This window comes from Desmodus rotundus, chromosome 10, assembly GCF_022682495.2.
Source record: "Desmodus rotundus isolate HL8 chromosome 10, HLdesRot8A.1, whole genome shotgun sequence".
Classification (NCBI taxonomy): Eukaryota; Metazoa; Chordata; class Mammalia; order Chiroptera; family Phyllostomidae; genus Desmodus; species Desmodus rotundus.
Genome location: NC_071396.1, coordinates 112,224,067 through 112,248,524, shown reverse-complemented (window position 1 = coordinate 112,248,524; position 24,458 = coordinate 112,224,067). Strand labels below are relative to the sequence as shown.

General features: G+C 56.5%; 1 protein-coding gene across 3 annotated transcripts in view; it reads right to left on the bottom strand.

Annotated features, from left to right (window-relative positions):
* The window catches only part of ZNF236 (zinc finger protein 236), a 71,075-nt gene that overhangs the window by 11,902 nt on the left and 34,715 nt on the right, over nt 1–24,458 (bottom strand). The window contains exons 12-27 of one of the 3 annotated variants that reach the window (XM_053912476.1): nt 22,094–22,235; nt 21,255–21,515; nt 18,864–19,117; nt 17,804–17,905; nt 17,220–17,371; nt 16,165–16,268; nt 12,556–12,707; nt 10,824–11,039; nt 9,198–9,420; nt 7,081–7,184; nt 4,966–5,331; nt 4,458–4,603; nt 4,128–4,365; nt 3,608–3,784; nt 1,880–2,035; nt 1,605–1,792 (exon numbers count right to left, since the gene is read on the bottom strand). In XM_053912476.1, coding sequence (XP_053768451.1) covers nt 1,605–1,792; nt 1,880–2,035; nt 3,608–3,784; nt 4,128–4,365; nt 4,458–4,603; nt 4,966–5,331; nt 7,081–7,184; nt 9,198–9,420; nt 10,824–11,039; nt 12,556–12,707; nt 16,165–16,268; nt 17,220–17,371; nt 17,804–17,905; nt 18,864–19,117; nt 21,255–21,515; nt 22,094–22,235 — 2,981 coding nt within the window. Of the gene's footprint in view, nt 1–1,604; nt 1,793–1,879; nt 2,036–3,607; nt 3,785–4,127; nt 4,366–4,457; nt 4,604–4,965; nt 5,332–7,080; nt 7,185–9,137; nt 9,421–10,823; nt 11,040–12,555; nt 12,708–16,164; nt 16,269–17,219; nt 17,372–17,803; nt 17,906–18,863; nt 19,118–21,254; nt 21,516–22,093; nt 22,236–24,458 lie in introns of all 3 variants that reach the window. The other 2 variants (XM_053912475.2, XM_053912478.1) reach the window with 2 other exon arrangements.

Here is a 24,458-nt window from a genome sequence, read left to right as displayed (position 1 = left end):
AGGCAGACTAGAATCCAGGGACTCTTGAGACGAGCAGAGCCACTGAGACTGAGGTGGAGTCTCTGCTCCCCACCTGCGCCTTCCAGAAGTGAGACGATGGTGTTTCAGGTGTGTCCACATACCCGTGGTTTCATCCCGACGTGAGGCAGACGGAGAGGCACCAGCAAGGCCTCACGCCGCCGTCCCCTTAGGAGGCAACAGGACTGGCTTCTTCCGAACACTGGCAGCCCCCCGCACACTGTTACGTGTCTGCCGCTGCCTTGCTCTTGACGCACTGCCCAGTTACGAAGTATGGTGTCAATCAAATTCAGTAAGTTCCTATTTCCGTATTTCAATGATCAAAGGCAAATACAATGGGTGGCCAGAAATGCCAATACACCTAAGAACCTGTGTTGGCTCATGGGTAATGTTTTCATAACCAAAAGCTATGCTAGTCGAGACTCTTAGCTCAGGCAGGTGCATCGAGGGGAAAGGATGCAATTCGGAAGGACAGACAGCGTCAGCAGGGAAGAGGGGCAAGGTCCCTGCAGGCAGACGCAGCAGCTGGAGCCTTGGCTCTGAGGACATCCCTGCCTGGTGACACTGTGCTCTAGTTGTGCAAGCTGTCACCACTGGGCAGCTGGGCCAAGGGCAGCCGACCACTTTGCATTATTTCTCACAACTGCCTGTGAGTCCATGACGACTTCAAAATGAAGTTGAATTTAAAAAACCTGAGTGCAACATAATTTACTAGCACATTGCTGGTGCCTCCAGTGCTGATATCAAATGTCATTAATGCAAATGACCTGATTCCACAGTGAGCTGGAAGTGGTGGCCCACATGTGTCAACGGTGCTGGTTTCTGGTTGGTGTCACTAATGTCTGTTTCGTTGCCTCGTTTGGGTCACACGGAGGTGGAGGTCACAGTGACTCTCACTCCCCCAGGCCGAGGGAGCAGAGACCCAGCTCCAGCTGCATCCGAGGCTTTAACGCCACGACCAGCGAGGGCTGAGTGGCTCCCGGAACCTTGCTGGTCACAGTGAACAAGCTGCAGGTCACTGAGGCCTTCCTAATTAACCCAGCCAGGTGGTCGGCAGCTCCACGAGTCGCATGCAATGGGACACTTCCCCTGGCAGGGGCTCGCCTGGAAACCTGACTAACCCCTTCCTGAGACCTCGGGGTGCGACGTATGCCCCTCAACAAGCCCATCTGTAAAGCCCAACGTGTGCACACATTAAGACCTTGGGCATCGTCACGACCATCCGTGAGGCCAACCTTCAGAAAGCTCCCACCGCCCAGGTGCACATGGGCTCCTTTCTGTAACAATTTTAAAGCACGTGGCCGCACGCATGCATGAAACGGTGGGGAGGGTTACACCCTAAAATGTTAACCGCACTCCCTTTGGGTAGCAGGTTTTTAAAAAATGTATTTTTCTGTGTCTTCTGAATTTTCTTGTTTTTCCATTTTTGATTCAACATATTACTTTTTTAAATCAGAAAAAAACACTTCGATTTTGAAAGAAATGCTCAGACGTACTCCAGGAAGAACCAGTGAGTGAAGTTCCAGACCCCCAGTGCAGGATGCGAGGGTGCGTGACTGCACGAGACAGGACAGGTGAGCGCCTACCTGAGAAGCGATGTTGAGTGTGACCGTGTCCAGTGCTCCCGAGAGCAAGCCCTGCGTGTCGGCCAGGGTGAGCGTGACGCTGGCCTCGCCCCCTGCTCCTGACGAAGACACAACCAGGTTCTGAGCAGAGACGGCCGGCGGGGATGCCGGGGCCGTGGAGGGGAGGCCGCCAGCTGCAGCACCGAGCTCTATGAGAAAGGTCAGAGGAGCACGTCAGTGGCAAGGCTGCCGAGGGCGGAAGGACAGCTTCCCTGGCGGAAGTGACGGTGGCGTACCTGAGGAGGTCAGTGTCGCAGTCTGGGCGAGGAGCTGGTCGTTGCTGATTGTCAGGGTGGCGCCTGCAGGCTGACTCCCAATGGCGGGCGCAGACAGCCTGATGGTCCCGTTCAGCTCGCCGCCCCCGCCGGAACTGTGTGGGATGAGGTCCTGACCTTTACAGAGGGAGACCAGCACTCTGAGCTCTGAGGTCGCGTGTGACCAACTCACAGGCGGGGCGCTACACGCACGACACCGTGTTTGCAGAAGAAAACGGGAATAAGGCCATGAAGGCAGTTTCCCCCAATGAAAGTGTTTGTTCACAATCTTTAAACTGCATTTTCAATTGCTTCTTAAGATTTCTGCTTTAACTCAGCATTTTGGCACTTAAATTGCACACTTTCCTAAATAAAACTTTAACTGAGTTGAAAATATTTCCAAGTGTAGTAGACTGCCAGTAGCAGCAAAGTGCGTCAACATGGATCAGAGAGACATCGCCTCCCTTCACTGGCCCCACGGGTCAGCCTGCCAGAGGGGCTCATGCCACAGAGGCCCTCGGGAGGCTCCCAAGGCCCCCGCCACACCGGATACGTGTGCCGCCCACGTCCTGAGCCTGCTCACCGCAGCTTCTCAGCTGCTTTAACAGGCACTGTGGCCAAAGAGCGAGGAAGCAGGTGAGTGCGAGGGTGGAGCCTGCCAGCGTTTCAGCAAAGGCCAAGCTGGGTGCTTTGGAAATAACGGACAAAGACAAGCTGCTTTTAAGAAATTCTGCTGTCAAGTCAGGCATAAGCCAGACAGCTGATGAAAACTGGAAAGAGTACACCAGAGACAACAGGCTGCTGCACCCCGATCACCGACACCCTCGGGAGACTGTGGACACGCAGGACGGGGAGCTGTGTGCTGTGGGAGCGAGCAGGGCAAAGACAGACCACAGCCCTCCGGGGTCTCAGGCTTCTCCCTCTCTGCGTCCTCTGTCTCACACAGCTTTTCCCAAACAACCAGCCTGAAAACCTCAGGCCAGAGACCTCCACCGCACACACGTGGGGTGGTCTGGAGAGGCGAGGACCAGCCCCCACTTCCCACCCAGCGTCTCCTTCTTTCTCAGGCGACTTACAAATGGCTAACAGCCTGTGCAACGTCACTGAAGGAGCAGCTGCACCCAGCTAAGGATGATTACAGGCCAGGGCACCTGAGGGACCGAGGACACCCGGGGGAGAACCCTGACAGCAAGCCACACAGCCGGGGCTGAGCCTGTGCAATCTTGCGGACAGACAAGCAGGCTCCTTCGGCCCATTCCACGTGCCCTGCGCTGCCAAACAGGAGCCTTTACCTGGTTCTTTACTTCTCGGTGTTTGAGCAGAGTTCCCATTTTATACACAACCCAGGCAGGGTCCGGGAAGACTAGGGGGAGAGGGCTCTCTACGACCTTAAACACCACACAGTTTACATCGACTGTGTTCCTATAGTTTGACGGAGCACAGAAAGGATGTGAAGCTATGGTTTTGTGCTCCTTGCTAAGCAAAAATATGTGAGAAAAATCGCCGTCTCAAACTGGAAGGAACTATCAATTTTAATTTCTGTTGTCAGATTTGAGCAGTGACATTATTGTCATTAAACCTCAATTTTTTACCTGAATTACACAGACTTACTAAGCATGGGCTTTATGCAGGGCTGCCTGTGCAGAAAAAAGTACAAGTAAGACTTCAACTGCAGGGGGAGGGATACGTAAGCCACGGGAAAGGACTGACCAGAGATAGTGAGGGTGATCTCCTGCGGGGACCCCGAGGCCGACGCGGTGGGCCCAGCGGCCTGGGCCAAGACCTGGCTGAGGCTTGAGTTGTTGATGGTCAGCGTGATCTCGTGGGGGCCACTGGCAGTGGACACCAGGCCCTGGGATGACATCACTTGAGCGAGCTCTTGAGTCCCTGGTCATCGATACAGAACAGAGCAAAGCTGGGCTTAAAACACAACGTTCTCCTTTTCACATTAAAAATATTTTAGTAGAACTTATTTCAAAAGGAGAAAGATTTGGAATAGAACCAGGCACCTCCAAGGCCTTCACCTGTGAAGGTGAGAGAGCCCCACAAGACAAAAAACCAAGGGGAGAAGGCCACGTCCCCGAGTGCTGCAACCTGTGTGCACGCAAGCGTCACCTTACTCGTGAGCTCGTCAAGAGCAGAAACGCACCACAGTGTCCTAAACTCAAATTCGGGACTCTGAGCACGAAGCCCACCCTCTGCTGTCCCAGGCCCCCGGAGTGGCCCTCACCTCCGCTGCTGGTGGTCAGCACAGAGTCCTCTGCCATCGGACTGACGGTCAAGCTGGCAGAGGTCACGGTGGGCTGCAAGGACAGGCCTGCGATGGGCTGGATGACGACGCTGGCCGGCCCCGTGCTGTCTCCAGCCTGCAGGGAGCTGCCGTGTGGGGCTGCACCCGCCTCCCCGGCCAGCGGCTGGGCGAGCAGGCTGGTGTGCTGCAAGGTCTGCTGCAACACGCTGGGGTCGATCTGGAAAGCAGCACACAGGTGCACAATGGAGCCTCAGCCTGTGTGTGACTCGGGCCCCACACACGCGCGGAGAGTCGAGGCAGGTGCCGCACCTGCAGTGTGATGTTGTTGATGCCGGAGGCGTCGATCCCAGAAATCTGCACATTGGGCCCGACCACGTTGGCTGCCAGCTGTAGCTGGATGCCCTCCAGGGCGGCAAGACTCCCGTCGGTCAGGGACACCGTCCAGTCACCGCCGGCTGCCGGGGGAGGACAGGGGTGAACGGACATCAGGAAAGGCTCTTAAGCAGAAGAAACTCATTTTACATAGGGATTCTGACATACACAAGTTTTGTACACGTATCAACACGACCTGGTTAAGGAATGCTGATGTTTACACCACACACACCACCTACCTGAACCATCACTGAACAAACATCACTCTGGAAACACACACTGGTACCACAACCCACCAGAAACCGGGCTCAGAGAGCTGCACTGAGCCCGGGATTTTAAATGTCGAGTCACTGCATTCTATTATGTGGCGATCCCACCCAGGGCACAGACACAGGATGAAAGCCACGTTCCCACACCCGTACACGTGGCCTGCGCGAAGCCATACCTGACACGGAGCCGGGGAGGACAGCTTGGCTCACCAGCCCGGGCTGCAGGAGGCCAGGCTCAAACTGGCCGGTCAGGACCGAGCTGTTCATGATCAGCACATTGGGGTCGGAGGGGGCTGGGCTCAGCAGGCCGGCGGGCTGTAGCCCCTCGGACGCACTGCGGGTCACTGGCTTCCTGGCCTTCCTGGGGTCGGGCTTGTAGTGGCACTGCATGTGCGTCTTCCTGCGGCCAGACGTGCGGAAGCGCAGCTCGCAGTGTGGACACTTGAAGGGCTTGGCCCCCGTGTGCAGACGCATGTGGACCTTCAGGCTGCCCTTGGTGGAGAAGGCGTTGCTGCACACATGGCAGCTGAAGAGCTTCTGACCTGTGGAGGGGCCAGGGGTCAGAGCCAGGCCCACAGGCAGTGGCTGGAGGGCGCGGGGACAGGCCCTCCCCTGCCGGCTGCACAGCACACAGAGTGGTAGCAGCTGTTCTTACCACGGCCACAGCTGACCGCGCAAAGGTCACGTGGATGTCTCAGGTCTTTGTTTTCCTTCCTGCAAAGGGAGCACCCAGGAGCCAGCAGAGGTAGAAGCTACCTGGAAGTGTGAGCGCTGGGCTGGGTGCTGACCCCACACACCCAGTGTCCGCTCGCTGCATCTGGGGTGTTGTCACAACTGGGCAGGCACACCTACGAGCCCCAGCGTGTGGACCGAGCCGCCTTGAGGAGCCTGGGAGCAGAAACGCCCTGGCTTTGCTTCCCTCCACTGCTCCCAAAAGCAATGCTGATGTTTCCCAGAGATGGGCAGGCAGGACGCAGGCTGGGCTGTGAGGCCCTGGCATTTATCCCAGAAACTGCTTTCCCTCCCTAGTGGGCGGGAGTCAACGGGGAGCCCCAGCAAGCACAGTCACCATGAAAGTGGCCGCACCTGCCCTGTGCAGTCAGCACACTGCAAGACCTAGGGACACAAGGACAGGTGGGCTGGTGCCCTGGTCCTCAGCAGTTCACACCCCACCCAAGGACAAACACCGGAACCTGGTGAAACAAGAGAAAACTTCCCATGGAACAGGCATGCATGCCGCGTCAGTTCACGTATCTGCCTACTTGTCCCAAATATGAACCCAGCAGAAGACAATCAGGGCTTGACAGAAATGTGGGGAATTCCACTACGCTCTTCTGGTTGATTCTGCTTGTAACCAAAACTTAAGACGATAAGTTGGCTTGAGAGTCATCATCCTGTGAGTCACAGTAACAACAGCAACCCCTCCTGGGAGTGACTCAACTCCCCACTTGCCACGTGAGGCCCAGAGGCTCTGACCAGCGGCTGGAAGTGGCAGCCAGGGTCCATGCCAGGTGCAGGGCAGAGCCTGCCTTCCTGATAGCTGCGCAGGCTGCGGAATCGGGACGCAGAGCCTCGGCACTTCGACCAGGACAATGAGGCATCAGTCCCTCACATCAGACGAAGAGGAAAAAGTGGAAACCGTACATTAACGTTTCCTTTATGAGGTTTCCCCCCGACATGGTCACAGAGATTTTACTCCCACAACTATACCCAGATTTGCTAAATTCCAACGCTCACAAAACCTCAACAGAAGCCCTGGCTGGTGTGGCTCAGTGGATTGAGTGCTGGCCTATGAACCAAAGGGTTGCTGGTTCAATTCCCAGTCAGGGCACATGCCTGTATTGTGGGCCAGGTCCCCAGTATGGGGCGTGTGAGAGGTAAACCACACAATGATGCTTCTTTCCCTTTCTTTCTCCTTCCCTTCTCCTCTCTCTAAAAATAAATAAATAAAATCTTAAAAAAAAAAAAAAAAAGAAAAAAAAAACCTCAACAGAGCACCTCTCTCTGACCTCGCTGAGACTACGGGTCACCTCTTTACCAAAGGCACTTACGGCTGAGAGAGAACACAAGACAATGGGCCGCTGGACACTTGGGACCACGTCCCTTTTCCTCAGTGTTTTGCAGACTACCTTCCCCACGTGAGGAGTGAGAAATCCTCTCGTAACCATTTCCCACGGTTCCTGATTTTTACGCTTTCTAGAATCTTGAAAGTATGTACAGGTGCCAAACGGGAAGGAGCCAACTGAGAGAGGACGCCACCGCCCGCACCCTGCGCGGCGGCCCGGCCCTACCTGTGTGCGTCTTCACGTGGCAATCCAGAGTGGACTTCACGGTGAAGCTCTTCCCACACTCGTCGCACTTGTACGGCTTCTCCCCGGTGTGGATCCGCACGTGCCTGGCAGAGGGCATTTGCAAGTCAGTGCTGCTCCCTCCCGCGGGACGCACGTTTACCAGCAGCTTCGTGGTTTCAAATGCACAACTCCCCACGTGAACAACAGTTATGGGTACTATGGACTCGACAGGTTCGGCCCAACAAAACCTTGAAGCTTCACTCTCCACAAAACCACACCACTCAAAAACCCAAACGACAACGTAAGATCCACAAAGCCAATGAAAACAGGGCTCACTGACTCCAAAGCCAGAGCACCCTTGTGCACTGCGACGCGAGAACTACCATGGCAAGAATGCCGGCGGCGGGGGCATGGCTTGGAGGGGAGGGCCGCCTGCCGCTGCAGCCCCGAGAAGACATGCTCACCGCGACTCAGAGGTCACGGAGGGCAAACTGGGCGTCAAACTGACGACGCCCCTGCAGGGCCCAGCGGGACCAGGAATGAGGTGGTGGGCAGGGGCTTATGGAGATACTGCCTCAGACTCAAAGGTACACGCATCAGACACGAACAGAACTTCAGAACTTGGTGTCGAGCACGTGGACGTTCAGACAAGTGCTGGCAGCGCCCCTCTCTGGGGAAGGGGTACGATCTTTCACTCGGTCCCCGGGATGAGTGTCTAGGTGTCTGCTCTGCTGCTCTCACCTTGACCTTGGCAGGGAATGTAACGTGGGGGGGAGGAGGGGGAGGCCCTCGAGTGGTTATCAGGAGAGGGGTGAACAAGCAGGCGAGCCGGCTATGGCAGCCCTGCCCTGTGCGCAGGCGTGACTGCACCCGTCCTTTCATCTGGCATGCAGACACCATCACCATGGGTGCCGACGACCTGCAGGGTCGCCCCTCCCGCACCCTGTCCACACAGGCCACGCAGCCCGGCCGGCCGGGGTCTCGGGGCCATGCAGGTGCACGAGGGCCCCCGTCTGGCACAGCCTTCTCATCTGGGAGTTGTATCCCTGTCTCCCACTGGTGGCCCCGATTCTCTGACCAGCTCGTTTACTCACTCCCTCAGCCACCTGTGGCTGAGGCCAGGCCCGGCCCCTGAGTGCACAGCGCCTAGGCCCTTCCCTCACACCTTGCTGCTCCCTCCCTCCTGTGTTTAATGTGCTCTCCCTTCACCCCCAACCCTGGATGTCAGGGTGACCCCTCAGACCCCTCCTGGCCCCTGAGGAGTGCTTCCTAGGTCCAGCAGCCTACTGCTCCGTGCTCTGGGATCCCCCTTGTCCCCGCTCACCGACACAAGCCCTGACGCACTCCCCTTCCCACGGGGCAGAAACAAGCAGGCCACAGCGCCCTCCGGCTGCTCAGGCAAGCATGTTCGACCCAGAAGCCACCCACCCCTCACTGCCCCTGCCTGCGCTGCCTTCCCAGTCTGTGGGGCACTCCAGGCCCGCCCGTTGGAAAGTCTGTGTACTTCCTCCCTGCACGAAGTGCCCTCTTCCTCTCCCCACTGTGCCCCCGCTTGTCGTCCACACCATCCCTGAAACATTTTGTCAGAAGGTGACGCTTCGGCTTCTCTGTCATCCATGTGTCCTGGTGGCCACCTGGCCACCTCCTGCTGGACTCCACCTCCTGCTGTCACCGTGGTCGGGCCGACCTGCCCCGTGGTGTCCCCATCTGGCTCTGGCTGCTGCCCTGGCTCCTTCTGCAGGCCAGCAGGGTGTGGGGCTAGCTGGTCCCAGCTGCAGTCTGCACACCCATAAAGCGTGGCCGTGGGTCTGCCCCAATGAGTCGTTAAGTTCCATTTTTCTTTTTTAACCAAAGCCACAGTCATAATAGAAATAAGCATGAGCAATCTACAGAGCAAATTTCTAATTAACACTTAAAAAGATGCTTCAAAACCTGAACCAGCTTGAAGCCTTAACTCAGGAAAGCCACTGCCCATCAGTGGCCTCAGGTTCAGCACACCTCCCTGACCTCGGTGCCTGCAGCCAGGGGACAGAGCAGAGCCCCGCCACGCCGCCCACCTGACGAGGTCGCTGGGCTTCTTGAAGCTCTTGGGGCAGTAGGAGCAGCGGTTGGCGAACCTGGGCTCGGCCTCTAGCTCGGCCTGCCGGTCCTTCAGCTCGCTGACGCGGTCCTTCTCAGCAGCCGACTGCACCAGCACCTGCTCCGAGACGGTGGCGCTCTCCTGAGGCTGGGTCTTGGCCAGCTGTGCCGTTTCCTCCTCTGTGAAGGTGATGACCTCGGGACGTGCCTTCCTCCATGCGCTTCTTTCAGAATTTTCTTCCTCTTCCTCCACACACACATCTAAACAAAGTACAGGGCACGGGTCAGACCCGCATTTAAAAGATGGGTTTAACAGAACACACGAACAAGTGCGTCTGGTGGAGCCACAAGTGAGACGGCACAGAGACAGCTCCCCGCTGCTGCGCCAAGAAACTGAGCAGGGCCACGGGAAGAGAGCCCGTGGGGGACGCGTCCCAGGGGAGGGTGGCGGCATCGGAGGGACGCAGCACTGAAGCAGGCAGCACTCTGGCCTCAGTGTGCGCCTGGGCTGCAGGGAGCCACATGCATGGCTGCCCAGCTGCTAATTCGGGCTGGGGATGGGGGCCGTTGACTACAGAAACACGGCTGCCCAGAGAGGCTGCGTCAGCAAACTGGCAAACGGCCCCCAACGGAAAGGACTTAGGGAAAGACGACGTACATACTTATGAATGTATATATATGTATGGCTTCTCTCTGCAAGGATACATTCACCCTGACTAAAAACAAGAATAAGCTGCTGTTAAAATGGGAGGAAGATACATTTCACTGCAAGCAAGACATTATTCCCTGGATGGCTAAAAACTATTAGAAAAAAGCTGAACACTCGCCAAGTGGATCGTGGCTAAAACCAAATGAGCAAATTTAAAGGACGAGAGGATTTCTCCTAGAACACAGGGAAAGAAGAGAAGACAGGAGAAATGGGGGCGGGGGTGAGGGAACTGAGGAAGGGTTGGGGAGGGAGGGAGAGAGGAGAGCCCTGAGGGACGCAGCACTCGGTAGGGGCCCCAGGAGAAGGCGTCGGAGCGAACCAACCCCTGTGGCAGGCTGACGGAGCCGGGAAGGCCCTGGCGGCAGCAGGCTATCTGCAGATAGAACAGGCAGACCAGCCTGTCCAACATGCAACAGGCTCGTGCACAGAGTGAGACCAGTCCCACAGGCCACACCGCCTCACATCAACCACACGAGATGGTGCGAGTGGCGAGCACAGTCCATCTGCAGCCAAAGAGCCCACCCTCGCTCTTGCTCCCACAGCAAGACTGGGCACAGCTCCACGTCCACCACAGCAAGGAAGGAGCAACATAGGGAGGGACTGGTGCTGCTGTGTGGACACACAGGGATCCGTGTTTAGCAGTACCAGGCACATCTGGGGCAAACACCAGGGGAGGGGCACGGGGTAGGCTGCCTCACTGCACCCAGCACCACAGCAGACCCCCCTCCCCCTCGAGGAACAAAGACTTCTGCTGCAAGTGTGTGCCCACCCGGAAGGGGGGCTAAATGTGTGGTCTGTGGTCATCAGGAGGCGAGTTCTCTCTGGGCCTCTCCAAATCTGCACTTCAGGGAGTGCGTATTGCTTTCCCAATAAAAGAACTCACTTTACGTGGTCTGTGCACTCACTCTTACCACGTTAGCACCATGCTAATAAGCCTTGACTCGACAGACAGTACCTGCCCCTTCGCTGGCCTCTCCAGGTGCCGAGGGGGCACAGGGGCCTGCCTGGTGCCTCCTCATGTGCTGTTTGCAGTGGATGACCGTGCGGAAGCCTTGCTCACAGAGCGGGCACTTGTAAGGCTTCAAGCTCATGTGCGTCGCCATGTGCCGGGTGAGGCTGCCATTGGTGGTGAACGCCGCGTGGCAAATGCTGCAGCTGAACGCCTTCACGCCTAGACGGCAGGGCGGAGGAGCAAATGTGTTTGTTACCTTGGTTGTGTTCCAAAGCCACGTAGCTCAAGCATGTTTCCTAGCTGAGACCCCTGTTCGGGAACGAACAACAGGGACACAGACTGCATCTCACTACGGCCACCCGTGAAGTCAAAGCTTCAAGAGCCTTTCTCTAGACGGATGTCAGCCTCTCACCCCTAGGCTGGCCACGTGGGCACGGTTCCACCACAGCAACGGCTTTTCCTGACCTGCGTTCACATTCCCGTGGTGCAGGCAGACAGGGCCTCAGGTTGGCACCACCACACTCCCCGGCTTTATTTTCAAGTCAAGTCTGAACTAGGGGGCCGAGCCCAGTGCTTCCTCCCTACCTCTGCCTTTCCTCCCCAGGGCACCCAGGTGTCCCAACCAGCAGCTGAGAAAGGCGCCACCCCTGTAAAGTCATGCACGACTCACGCCTTCTCTCTTCCCTGGCAACACTGCCCCGGGAGGGCCTTCAGGGCCCAGGACACTTGCCGCCACCGCGACAGCCACCGCCCTGCAGACTCGCCTGCAAAACCCTTCCTGCTCTGTCCTCTACTGCCAAGCAGCACAACTCTGTTTTCAATAGAGCCTTACACAGAGCATGCATCAACATTAAACAGATACAGTACTAACACGCTACACGTATTGGTAAATATAAAAGTATACTTAAAATATATTTAACTGCAAACCATATGGCTGTTAAATAGTATATTAAGAAACTCTTACAACTGAGTAAGAGTATAAATAATCCAGTTTTTAAATGGCATAGGATTAGAATACACATTTCTCAATAAGCACATGAAAACAGGCTCTTTAGACAAGAACCACTGGCCATTAGAGAAATGTAGAACAAATTCAAACTTAAGACAGCAGCTCACACGCCTAAACGCAGTTCTAATAAACAGACAGACAATAAGCGTTGACAAAAGGTGTGAAATCGAAACCCTCACGCATTGCTGGTGGACAAGCATACTGGGGCAGCCGCAGTGGGGATGATGTGGTGAGCTCAAGAGTTAGATGGCACCGTCACAGGACGAAGAGACCCCACCCCCACACGGGGGAAGGAAAACTGACACCCACACAAAAACTTGTGTGCAGAGGCTCACAGCAGGGATGCCCAACAGCCCCAAACGGAGCGCCTCCGGGGTCCCCCCACTGAGCAGGGATGCATATGCGGCCACCACCCACGCAGCGAGGTGCTGTGGGCTGCAGGAAGCCCGACACCTGGGTGGAGGAGCCCTGCAAGTGCCGAGCGGCAGGGCCAGTGACAAAGGCCGCCTGCTGAAGGAAGGACTCCACTTCTAGGAACCGTGTGGGAGGGAAACTCAACAGACAGACAGCAGGTCAGTGCCACCTGGGACCCCAAGGGCACCAAGGCCCTGCCGGGCGTGATGAAATGGTGCTAGAAGTGGGCAGCAGCAGTGGCTGTGTGACGCCGTGAACAGCTGAGAGCCGCATCCCACGCCCCCTGCCCCCCTGCGCTGGGCAGACAGTGACCTGTGTGTGTCTTCTCGTGGGACTTGAGCACGCCAGAGGAGACGAAGCCGCGTCCACAGAGCTTGCACTTGTAGGGCTTCTCGCCAGTGTGCGACCGCACGTGCTGCTTCAGGTGGCTGGACTTCTTGAAGCCCTTGTGGCAGTAGTCGCACCTGCAACACAAAGGGCACAGGCCCCGTGACCACAGAGCGCCATGACGGCCCGCCCCAACCCCAACCCGTCCCTCCAGAAACCAGGGGTCTCAGACACGTACAGTCTGCAAAACAGGAGCAGTAACGGTTCTGCTCAGAGTGTTTTCAAGGTCAAACATAATTAATAAACCCGCGAGTAATTCCCCAGCAGGCATATTTGATCATTACAAACCCTTTCTTTAGAGACACTGAGAAAAGAATGTGCAATGTGCGCTTTTCTTCACTGGGTCACGAGTCCTTTGCTTGCAAGTCAGAATCAGTCCTGACTTAGACACCCTGTTGGTTTATAAAATGCTTTACAGACTTGACCAGAGCTACTTTGTTTGAATCTATGAATAGGCAACAACATTATGTTTTCCCTCCGTTGTTATGGAATCCATTAAAGTCACTTGAAGCATGAAAATAATAATCATCAATTTCAAAATTTCCATTCACAGATTGTAAGTCTAACAAAGACGACTCAGGAAGCCACTGCATCCCACCAGTCCCACTCCACTGCCTGCATCAGGCTGGGCAGGAGGCCAGGACCGGCAGGGACAGAGCGCACATGGCTCGCGTCCCAGCTCGTCCCAAGGCTGACCGACCGTCAACTCGTTTAGAAACTTCACTCTAATACACAGGTGTGGCGTCGTGGGTTAGCAGTGAATTACAGAAAAGCAAGCTGACGGCATCACCGCTGGTTCGGGGAGATGGTTGTGCAGACGGGAGCCAGACGGATCCCGGCCCGCAGGGCAGCAGCAGAAGAGAACCCACTCTGGCAGCACAGAGTCGCACTGAACCCGGTGGTATCTGCTGCGAAAGGCTCCCTGATGAGGACAGCAAACGTTTCGAGACTGTCACTTCCAGTGAAGAAAACCAACCCCAGCAGAACGGCCCCGGCAGCGCTGAGGGGAAGCCGCCCCTGTAGGGGCCCACGCTGCTCACGATCAGGGGCAGCTGAGCCCCCAGAGGCGGGACCCGCAGAAGCAGCTCCTGTGAAGCAGGCATCTGCCCCACAGTGTCATGTGCAGGGACCTTTGCGGTCACCCCTCCCATCACGCTTACGAGACCAGAAGCAGCACTGCAGTACGGGCTCCAACATGACCACCACAGGCTCCACGCGCTACTCGTCCCGGGGCTCCCTGGCCCCACGCGCTCCTCGGCTGGCCGTCCCCACCAGCGTGCCCTAAGTGCGGCGCCCTCGGGCACCATCTTTGACTCCTCGCACCGCACCGAGGCTTCAGACATCTGTCTCCACACTGGTTACTCCCCAACGTGCCCTTCCCGCACCTCTCAGCCCTCATCCTGATCTGGTGGGAGGAACTGTCCGCGTAAAGTTTCTCCCCGAACACTGACCCTGAAGACACTGCACCCAGTGCTGGTCCTGACCCCGAGCCTGTGCCCCGAAGGTCCCCCCCTTTCCGGGGACAGTAGTTCCACCCTTGCACTTGCTCAGGTCAGGCCTAGCAGCTACCGTACAGCCTCACTTTCTTTCACGTCTTTGCCTTTAATAAACCGAGAGGTTCTGCCTTCCAGACAGACCCAGAATCATGACACCCCCCACCCCAGTGGCAACTGCCCTTCCCCTCAGCTGCATGGGTGTGGCCAGCACTCCAAAGCCCTGCTCACCGCCCCCCAGGGCCCGCATCTGCGTGCACTTCACGCTCCTGTGGCTTTTTATCTCCACCCCAGGGTCGACTCCAGGGGTACTGAGGGCTTCTCCCACTTTGCTCGCTGACACAGCCCTGGGGCCTGGCACGTGACAGCTTCCTAGTAATGCTGCGTGGACGAGGGTGTGGGGCCAGCCATCCAGGACTGCCCGCCAACATCACGAAGGAGTCGTGACAAACATTAGCCTGATTTCACTTAGAACACCATGCAAGATCCCAAATTAAACATTAGCAAGCAAGTCCTTGAATAAATGAAAGTGGTTGAGTATCAGGAGTCACAGAAACCCTAAGACCCTCTCTGGGCCCCCCTCAGAGTGCACGGAACCGTAGGTTAGGAGCTTCTGCTCTGGTGCCCTTCTGAACCGCAAACTCACAGAGATTCAGGGCACCACACTTCTGACAGTGCAGAAGCTCGCACACGAGAACACCGCCTCTGAAAGCCAGAGAGCTCACCCAAGAGACAAACCCCATGAAAATGGCAGAGAACCCACTTAGCATCTCAACAATTACACACTTCTTAATATTAGCAAAACCTGTCGATTCTCAAAATCCTCTAATTTGCAGTAAGGTAGCTCACACATTTTTAAAGAGTGCCTATATTAAGCAAATAATAAAATTGTTAAAGTGTCAGAAACCCAAGATAGTCTCTATAGAGAACACTGCTCTGACTTTCTCATCACATACGTAGTCGTGCTCAGCTGTATGAATGTGCAGGGATTTTATTTACTGAGAAAGTCCCTGTCCTCGCCTGAGCGGGGGCAGAGGTCCTGTCTGCTTTTCTCACCAGGGCGTTTGAAGTATCTGGAGCAGCAGGTGGTCCCCTGAGGGTGCTCAGCACACACTGCTGGACAGATAGGTGGCTGGATGGGTGGGTGGGTGGATGGGTGGATGAGTGGATGGATGGATGGATGGGTAGGTGGGTGGATGGATGGGTGGATGGTGGATGGGTGGATGGGTGGATGGATGGATGGGTAGGTGGGTGGGTGGATGGATGGGTGGGTGGGTGGGTGGATGGATGGGTGGGTGGGTGGGTGGATGGGTGGGCGGGTGGGTGGATGGATGGATGGGTGGATGGGCAGGCAGGCAGGTAGATGGATGGATGGATGGGTGGGTGGGTGGATGGGTGGATGAGTGGATGGATGGATGGATGGGCAGGCAGGCGGGTGGGTGGGTGGGTGGGTGGATGGGTAGGTGGGTGGATGGATGGGTGGATGGATGGATGGGTGGATGGATGGATGGGCAGGCAGGCGGGTGGGTGGATGAGTGGGTGGGTGGATGGGTGGATGGGTGGATGGGCAGGCAGGTGGGTGGGTGGATGGATGGTGGATGGGTGGGTGGGTGGGTGGGAGGGTGGGTGGGTGGGTGGGAGGGGGGATGGGTTTTTAAAAATGTCTTTACAATCATATTGTACCTGGCACACAGATTGTTTTATAGAAATCACAGAAAAGCCTTAGACATAAAGGCACATATAAAGTTATTTGTGCAAAAAAAGTAATGGCTTCTAGTGGTAACAGGAAGTGGTGGCCCAGTACACTGAAGTTTCAGGCCAGAGATAAGCTGCTGCACCCAAACCTTGGCTCTGCCATTCATCAGCTGTAGAGATGTTAGCAAGGTAACGTCTTCTCAGATTCTGTATTTGTAACGGGGGGTGGCCATGGAGCCTATCCCCAAGTGTTTGAGAGTCGGACGGCAGAGCCCTCAGAAGATGGGGCAGGTGCTCGAGGCAGCGGCTGCCTGCCTTGCCAAGCCGGCCGTCTGCAGGTGCCTACCTGTAGGAGCGCCGGCTCTGGTCCCCGCTGTCCTCCAGGAATGGGCGGCGGGGCGCTGGCAGGTCCAGCTCCTCTTGGGAGGGCTCTTGCATCAACGGCGTTGTCTGAAATTCAACAGAAAGTACAAAGCAGGCTGCTTGAACACCTATGAATGCAAAACAACTAACCACCAAGGGAAAAAACACCCACAAATGTGGGTTTAAAAGGGAGAAACTCCAAGCAGTTGAGTGCAGTCACTGGGACACACTAATAATAAGAATCACTTATACCGATTTTATTCAATATTATTTCATATTGACTTACCACAATACAAAGTTTAACCAAGCATATAACTGATGCTCCCACGTCCTCTCATGTATCATAACAAGAGACTACTACCCTTTCGTCTACTCCACTCTGAGAGTGAGTACGGTCTGAAAACGTCTCCTGGCTCGTCACCCAATCATGTGGGGACAGAGCGGCCCACTCCGGCAGCAGCCTCGCGCCTACACAGGGCAGGCCCACCAGCCCCAGGCCAGCACTGGGCCAGGCCACCTCGGGAGCTTTTAAAGAAAGAACAACTGCTTGGCCAATCATTTCCACAACTACAGAAAATTTCCTGAAACTGGACACATCCAAACCAAAACCTAAATGTCTTCCAGTTGACAGATAGAATTTTAAGATTATGCACTTCAATATGTACTTTCAACATGTCAGCTTCGTTACATTTTCATTCTAACGTGCTTCTCTTTAAGACTGCACACATAAAGGCGTTCGGTTTTATGACCAAAGCAGCGTCACATTCTTCAGATGCCATGGCACGGCACTCCACTGACCATCCTGACCTTTAACCGAGAGGGGAAGCCACACCACGGTAACACAGTCTTTCAGAGAAACCACAGCCATAAGGAGAAAGAAGGCCCTCTATACTAAACATCGAAGTTGTCACGGGCAATGCAGCGACCTCAGCTACAAAGGCTAGTGTGCCCTCGAGAGCAGGCCGACCCTACATAATGACATCGAGGAACACCGGATCACGCTAAGTACAGACGAGGGTCCCTGCCAGCGACACGCACCCCGGCGACGGGCTCGGAGCTGGGGACTGGCAGCAGGCCCTGCTCGTGGAAGCTGGCAGACAGGGCCTGAGCCTCCAGCGCACTGGAGTCCTGCAGCTGCTGCACCGGTGGGAACGGAGGTGGCTGGCTGTAGCTGTCGGTCACTGCGAACCCTACAACAGATCAGAGAACGTGATTAAAGTTACACCCGAAAAGGCAAACACATAGTTTTGTAAAAAAAATGGTAAAAGGGCTTTGGTACTTTCTGAATTATAATCAGTAGTTCCTATCAACAGGCTCGAGCACTCCCTGTGAGCGGTGGGAGGCCAGCAGGCAGCACAGAGGCCCGCAGGCCAGTCGCCCACCCCACTCCCTTTAGCCCCTGCCCGACCCAGCCACCTGCATGGACGGCGGCAGTGAAAGCCGAGTTCCAGAAAATGTGAGCGCATCCCAAAACAATGTGCGTGCACACACACATGCTCACATACATGTTCACACATGCACGCACACACACTCCACACAGAAAGCTATTTGGTCTGAAATCATCGAGTTTAGGGGCCTCAGAAGAAACACCCGCGCGTGGCTGTCCCCACCCCAGCACTGACCCTGTGGCAGGCCGGCCGGCTCGAAGGGCTGCTGCGCGGGAGCCTGTTCTGCAAACTGGTCCATGTGCCCTGGCAGCGCGCGCTGCGGAGCCACAAACCTGTCTGAGGACAAGAGCGCACACAGCAGCGCAAGTTACTTCTGACCCGCCCACCCGGGGACTTGGGCCTCCCCGAGTCCCGAAGATGCAGGTGCGGCCCGGGCTGGGCTGGGCTGGGCTGCTGGGCTCGAGTCACTTCGAGGTGCGCCCCAGAACTCAGAAGTCCCTCTGCAGTGCTCCAAGCACACTGTAGTCAACCCCTACTTCAAACCTTCTTTGGAGGTGCACTGCTGCAGGCGACAGAAGGATAAAAACTACGAGTCCTGCTCATCGACTACATGCACACTGGGACCCCCACAAAAGAGCACACCAGCCTGTGCACAGGCCCCGTGCCTGACCCAGCACAGGGGCTCTGAGCTGGCTGCCTGCAGTCGCACTGACCACTTGCTGCAAGGCTGCCGATGGAGGGAGAGCATGGTGGCTTAGGAGCCTGAGGACCCTGCAGGCCAGGAGCCAGCCACTGGCAGACTTGCAGCAGCCTGCACAACCACAGAACACGGGAGCCCTTACAGTCAGTCCCTTTCTGAAAACAAAACGTCCTCCCCTGTCACAGCAGTGCCCAACCTTTTGGCATCTCTGGGCCGCACTGGAAGAAGAGGAGTTGTCTTGGGCCACACATTAATACACAAACGCTAATGAAAACTGAAGAGCAAAAACAAACGGTTTTAAGTAAATTTACAATTTTGTGTTGGGCCTCATTCATTGCATTCCTGGGCTACATGAGGCCTGTGGGCCACAGGCTGGACACCCCCGTCAGCAAAGGGGTGACGGGAGGCTACAGGATAGGTGAGGACTGAAAGGTCCCGTCTCTGCAACTCTGCGTGCACACATCAAACTCTCACGTGCACACACGGCATACGCTGAGCCTCAGGCAGGGACGGGGCCACCACGGGGCCAGAGGGAGCCTGAGGGCTGCAGCACTGCGCGGACAGGCCTGCAGGTTCCACCACCCACCCCTGTACCTTCATCGGCCTCCAGAGGCGGCTCTGCCAATGGCTGGCCCAGCCCCTCGTCCTCCGCGCCCACCACGTGCTGCGGCTCCAGGTCAAGCATGGCCTCGGGGTTTGCGGTGACGGCGTCCACAGGCGGCTGCAGCTCGGCGCTCTCGACCTCGACCTGCATCTGCGTGGACACATGCACGCCCTGCTGGTCCACAGCGCTGCCATCGAGCGAGGCGGCCTGCTGGTGCTGCTGCAGCTGCTGAGCGAGCTCGTAGCTTCGGAAACCAACCAGACGCAACAGTTAGACGCCGTCAGCAGGGCCGTGCACCCGGCGGAGGCACCAGCTGTGCTTCGTTTGTTCGATTATGAAATGGGCCCTGCTAAGTAGTAACTAAGTCACTAAGCAACACTTTCCCCTCCAGTGTTTCCATCCTGAAATCGCAATGGTCATCTCGGTGGATGAAGGACAGCTGCGCTGCCTTGGAGACCTCAGGGGCACAGAGGCAGCACGGGAAGGGGCAGGACAGCACTCCAGGACACTCACGTGAGAGAAATAAAAACGGTGCCCACGTTTCAGAGAAAAACTGTCCCACCTTAAACTCTGCAGTGAGCTAAAGTCTCAGAAAAAGGATGGCACAGGGTGAGACAGCACCTGCACTGCCTGAGTTCAGGACCGTAAACACCTTGGTGTATGGCCAGGGGACCAAGCCCCACAGCCTGCTGCCCCTCAGCCGGGCTGTGGGGGTCGGACCACCGGGCATGCGGCCACTCTGACTGCTCCAAGACCATTCTGCAGGTCCACATCACGTCTTCGCTCAACAAACCTCGTCCAGTGTGTCTCCATCAAGGTCAACAATGTCTAACGAGTTCAGTGACCCCATCCAAGGCCTTAAAGACGACTGATCAATGCTCTGCCGAGCAGGCTGCCCATCACCGAGGACAGCAGTGGCCTGTCCCACCGAGACATCAGTCAGACCTGCCCACACAGCCCCCAGGTTTGAGCCCAGAATCTTATCAGCCTGCCACCTCCGAACTCCACTCTTAGTCCCAAAGTCTCCTCATTTTCTGATACCGACAGTGGACACCTCTCAACGGCTTTTACTGAGGAAGGGGACAAGAATATAGGAAGAAATGGCGAGGACTTGGAGCTGGCTGTCACACAGACCGCAGTGACACCTGCATGTCCACCCCAGGCCCCTCAGTGAGGAGGCGTGCCCTGTGCACTGACAGAAGGCCCGCGCCTGCCCGTCCGCTGTGTTTTTCTGCGGCTTTACCACAGGGGCCTCCCTGCCCTGTTTCTAGCCCTAGTGCTGGGCACCCTGACCTTCCGGCAGCTCTCGCTAAGGGGCACCCACTCTGCCCACAGGCAGGGCCCCACGCTCTCCCAGAAACGCCCGCTCAGCAAGGATGCACAGACTCAGTCCCACAGCCACCCATCTCCTGGAGTCCCCAGCAGTCAATGTGACCCTCCCCCCAACAGAGGCAACCCAGCTGAAAACGGCTGAGCTGCTTCCCAAAAGTCACGCTCCTGGCCGCTGAGCTTGGCCACTGGGCCTCGCCCGGGCCCCAGCCCGCAGAAGATGCGTCCCGCAGGGCCGCTGTCAGGTGTGTGCAGCAGCCAGGGCAGTGACGCCAGGACAACCGCTCACAGCTGACTGACCCCCCCATGGGGGCTCTGGTTTGCAGGCAGCACCCGGGCAGAGACCCCTGGGGTAGAACTGTCTAAAGGGAGGTGTTCTCAGGGCAGAAGGGTCAGTGCTCTGTGACGGCCAGCTTCCAGCCCTGACTCTCAGTCTCTGCAGACGGGCTGCCCACCCCACTCCCTTTGCAGACAAAACCCCGCCCTTCGGCAGGAAGACCTGTGGAACCAGCTCCAGGTCCTGACAGACACGCAGGGCTGCCGGGCTCTCAGGGCCCTCACTCCACAGCGGGCTCCCTCGCGCGGCGGCGTGGGAGAATGTGAGGGCAGTTCAGTGGTGGATGTGCGTGGGAGCTAAACAGGGGCCCTGTAAATTGACCCAGTAGACCAGGCACCGTCCACATGCTCTAATGACACGCCCGCAGTCCCTGGAATCGCAGGGCTGACCAAAATCGTCGTTTTTGAAATCTTTACTAGCTCACTATACTAGACACAGTCTACCGTTTCATCTCACTTTAGTTTTAAAAGAGAGCTTGTAGAGCATTTAGCACAACACAGATGACTTCAGCATTACATTCAAAACTAAAACTAAAATTAAAAATGCCCGGGGCCCTTGGTAGGTCCTCAGACACGGACATCAGCTGTGCAGCCCGTGCACCTCGAGCCAGCAGTGAGAACCCAGGACTCAAAGACAATCGTTCCTCGGGAACAGCCTCCACCTCCACGTGGGAACTGAGAGGGCGACCACACGGGGACCCCGGAAGGACACGTACCGATGCGTTTTCATGTGCTTTTTGCAGTTCAGGGAGGTCTTGAAGGTCTTCTGGCAGTAGGGACACATGTAGGGCCGCAGGTCGTTGTGGATGCCCATGTGCCGCCGCAGGCTGCCGCCCGTGGTGAAGGCCCCATTGCAGACGAGACACTTGAAGGACTTGAGCCCCGTGTGCGTCCTGCCGTGGGCTTTGAGGACTCCTGCAGAGACAAAGCCTCTCCCACACTGAGAGCACTTGAAAGGCTTTTCCCCCGTGTGCGACCTGAAAAGGAGAGGCGCTGGGATGAAGGAGCACGCTGCGGGCACTCCGCAGTGCGGTGTGACTCAGAACGCACCCCCGACAAGCAGCACAGACACCGCTCTCCCACCAGCGGCAGGAGCCCCAGCCGCAGTGCTCAGTGCCGGCCTGAGGCCGCCATGCCAGCTGCGGGGAGACCAGCCAGACCCCAGCTGCTCAGGGTTCTGTGCTCTCTTCTCAGCCTCTGTTTCTCAGGGTCAAGTTTCTACTTTCTCTTCATCATCGCTAGCACCAAGGACTAACCTGAACTCCAGAAAATACACCCGAAAAACTGGCGAAGAGCTTAATTCTAATGAAACCCACCAAATGCTTCTTCAACATGTCCTAGAAATTGCAAATACTTAAGTATTACAGGAGTAAGTGTCAATAAAACTTGGTGGGAATTTCTGGGCAAAATATTTTAGTCAAGACAATAGAAATAAGCACATAAATTACCAATAAATATTTGGGGGTCAAATGTGACGTCTGAAACCCCAAGCGCCCCCACTGCCTCCCTCACGTCTGTCACACCCAGACCCCCACCTCTGACAGTGCGGCCTTACCTGATGTGCTGCTTAAGGTGGCAGGACTTTTTATACGCTCGGTGGCAGTAGAAACACTTGTACGGTCGATCTGCTTCACTTACAAAATTGTTATTAAAATAGCTTTGGAAAAACTGGTTTCTTGGAATGGGCTGGATAAGACCTACAAACCCAAAGGAATCAGGAGTAAGTCACCGTCAGAGCTGCTGAAGCAGGGAAGCACCAAAGGGCGGCCGCTTCGCCCAGAGAACGCAGTTGGTGGAGGTACAGCACACACCCCACCGCAGCGCCCAGACGCGAACTGAGCTGTGTCAGGCGCCGGCTACTTCAAGCCTCCAGAAATACTGATGAAGTTAACATAAAATACAGTCACACTTAGTTCCCTTGGTTCTAGAGCCAAGTTTAAACGGATATCTACGTTTGCTTTCTGTATGAGCATTTGTAGGCGTGAAGTTGACATAAGTACATCCGGGATTAAGGTCATCAAAATCTAAACCTCTCGCTCGTCCAGCACGAGCAGACAAGGCACGACGCGCACTCAGAAGAGACGACTCTAACGTGGTCTTTGGTTCTGAAGAGGTCAGCCTTTCACAGGCATTCTACCAAAGGGCCACCTGCCAACAGCGACGTTACTACCGACTGAAATATTCAGGTTGGACGTGGACGAAGGGCTCCCTGGGCTGACTGTGGCACATGACGTTGGTGAGCCCCGATTTGGAAGGAGTGCCTTTGACCCCGATTAGCTGCAGGTGGCGGGAGCGTCAGGGAGGGCACCCACGGTCCCCCTCCACGGCAGGCCTCTGTCTGCCCAGACCCCACTGTCCTGTCTCCTCAGCTGGGTCTCCCCCGCACCGGTCCTGCCCTCCCTGCCAGCCCAGGTGCACGTGCTATTCCCTCCTAAAACCGACGCCCCGCCCCCCCGCCCCAGCTCTCCCAGGACGTGGGGCCAGGCGATTCAGAACCATGGAGAGCTGCCCTCCAGGTCCTCCAGCTGGTCTTCGCCAGGCCTGGAGGTCCCACTTCTCCAAGGTGTCTTCCCCTGACCCCCAGTCTCCTCCCTTCTGCTCCCAGGATCAGCCTCTCCCGCACAGAGACGGAATGACAAAGGGGAGGACTCGACAGCTCGCCCAGACTGCATTGCTCAGGCACCTGGCCAAAGTCAATCGACCTGCACGGCTCTGGAAGCTCCTTCCTTTGTCCAAGAGAACTCCGAACCCCACCCTGACCTGGGTGTGATCCCCACCGCATGGTCTGCCAGCCTCCAGACCTCCCCCTGGGTCCCAACTTCCACGGAGCTGGACCAGGCCCACAGGCACACTCTCCACCGGCAGCCCCATCCCCACTCCTGGCCGCCTTTGCCGGCCCCTCTCTGCTGCTCACAAGAACAGCTTCACCCTCCCGTCCAGCCCACCACCAACCCACACACATGCTCAGTCCAACGAAGAGAAGGACACACCCGCACCTCGGAGACACGCTGGCTGTGGTGCGCCGGTTCCATGAGCCCAGACTCACCTGCGCCCCTCTGTGCGGCTCCTGCCACACACTCACCACAAGGTGGGTGACCCTCGACCTCTCGTATCCCCGAATGAAGCACTTTTACTCAGTAAGCTGTGATCCTAAAGCAATAGGCTTAAACACCTTCGCCGGCTTCTTCTCGGAAACTCCATGGCTAATACTCTCCGGCGGCCTTCCCACGCAGCCCGCCCTGTCTGTCTGTCCACCCACCTGTCTGCGCACACAGCGTCACCCTGTCCCTCCATGTCAGATGGTCTCACTGCTGTCTGAGCTATTCTGTGACTCAGTTCCAGTCTCCTTTCCCCACCCCCTGGCTGCAGCTTCCCAAGCCTGTCACACAGCCACCAACGCTGGCCTGAGCCCACACAGACCCTGCCGAGCAGGACACACACACTGGACTCCAAGCAAACTAATGACCCTGTTCTCAGTGTTCAGCACGTTAGGGCTGAAGGCAAGAGACACACAAAATTCAAACCAGGGTGGTCCACCCATGCCATCGGATCGACCCTCAGGCCCTCCCCTGTGCCTCGAGAGCCCCATGCAGTCCAGGAAGACGACAGGAGACTGTGTGAATGTCCTCCCACATGGCCACTGACACGGGGGACGCATCTGCTTGCTGCTGAGCTCATGCGTGGAGATGCAAAGGCTCCCTGAAGCAGGCCAATGGGGATGCCCAACAAGGCCGGGCCCAAGACCGGCAGTTTACGCCAACAGCACCACAACCACCAGACAACGAGAACTGTGACCCCCAAACACGGCCTGGAAAGCCGTTTGGTGGCTCCCTACTGAACTAAATGCAATGGACAGTTTCTAAGAAAAACACCAGGAGAAAAATTTGAAAGCTCTCCTCCCACAACTACAGTGAACAATA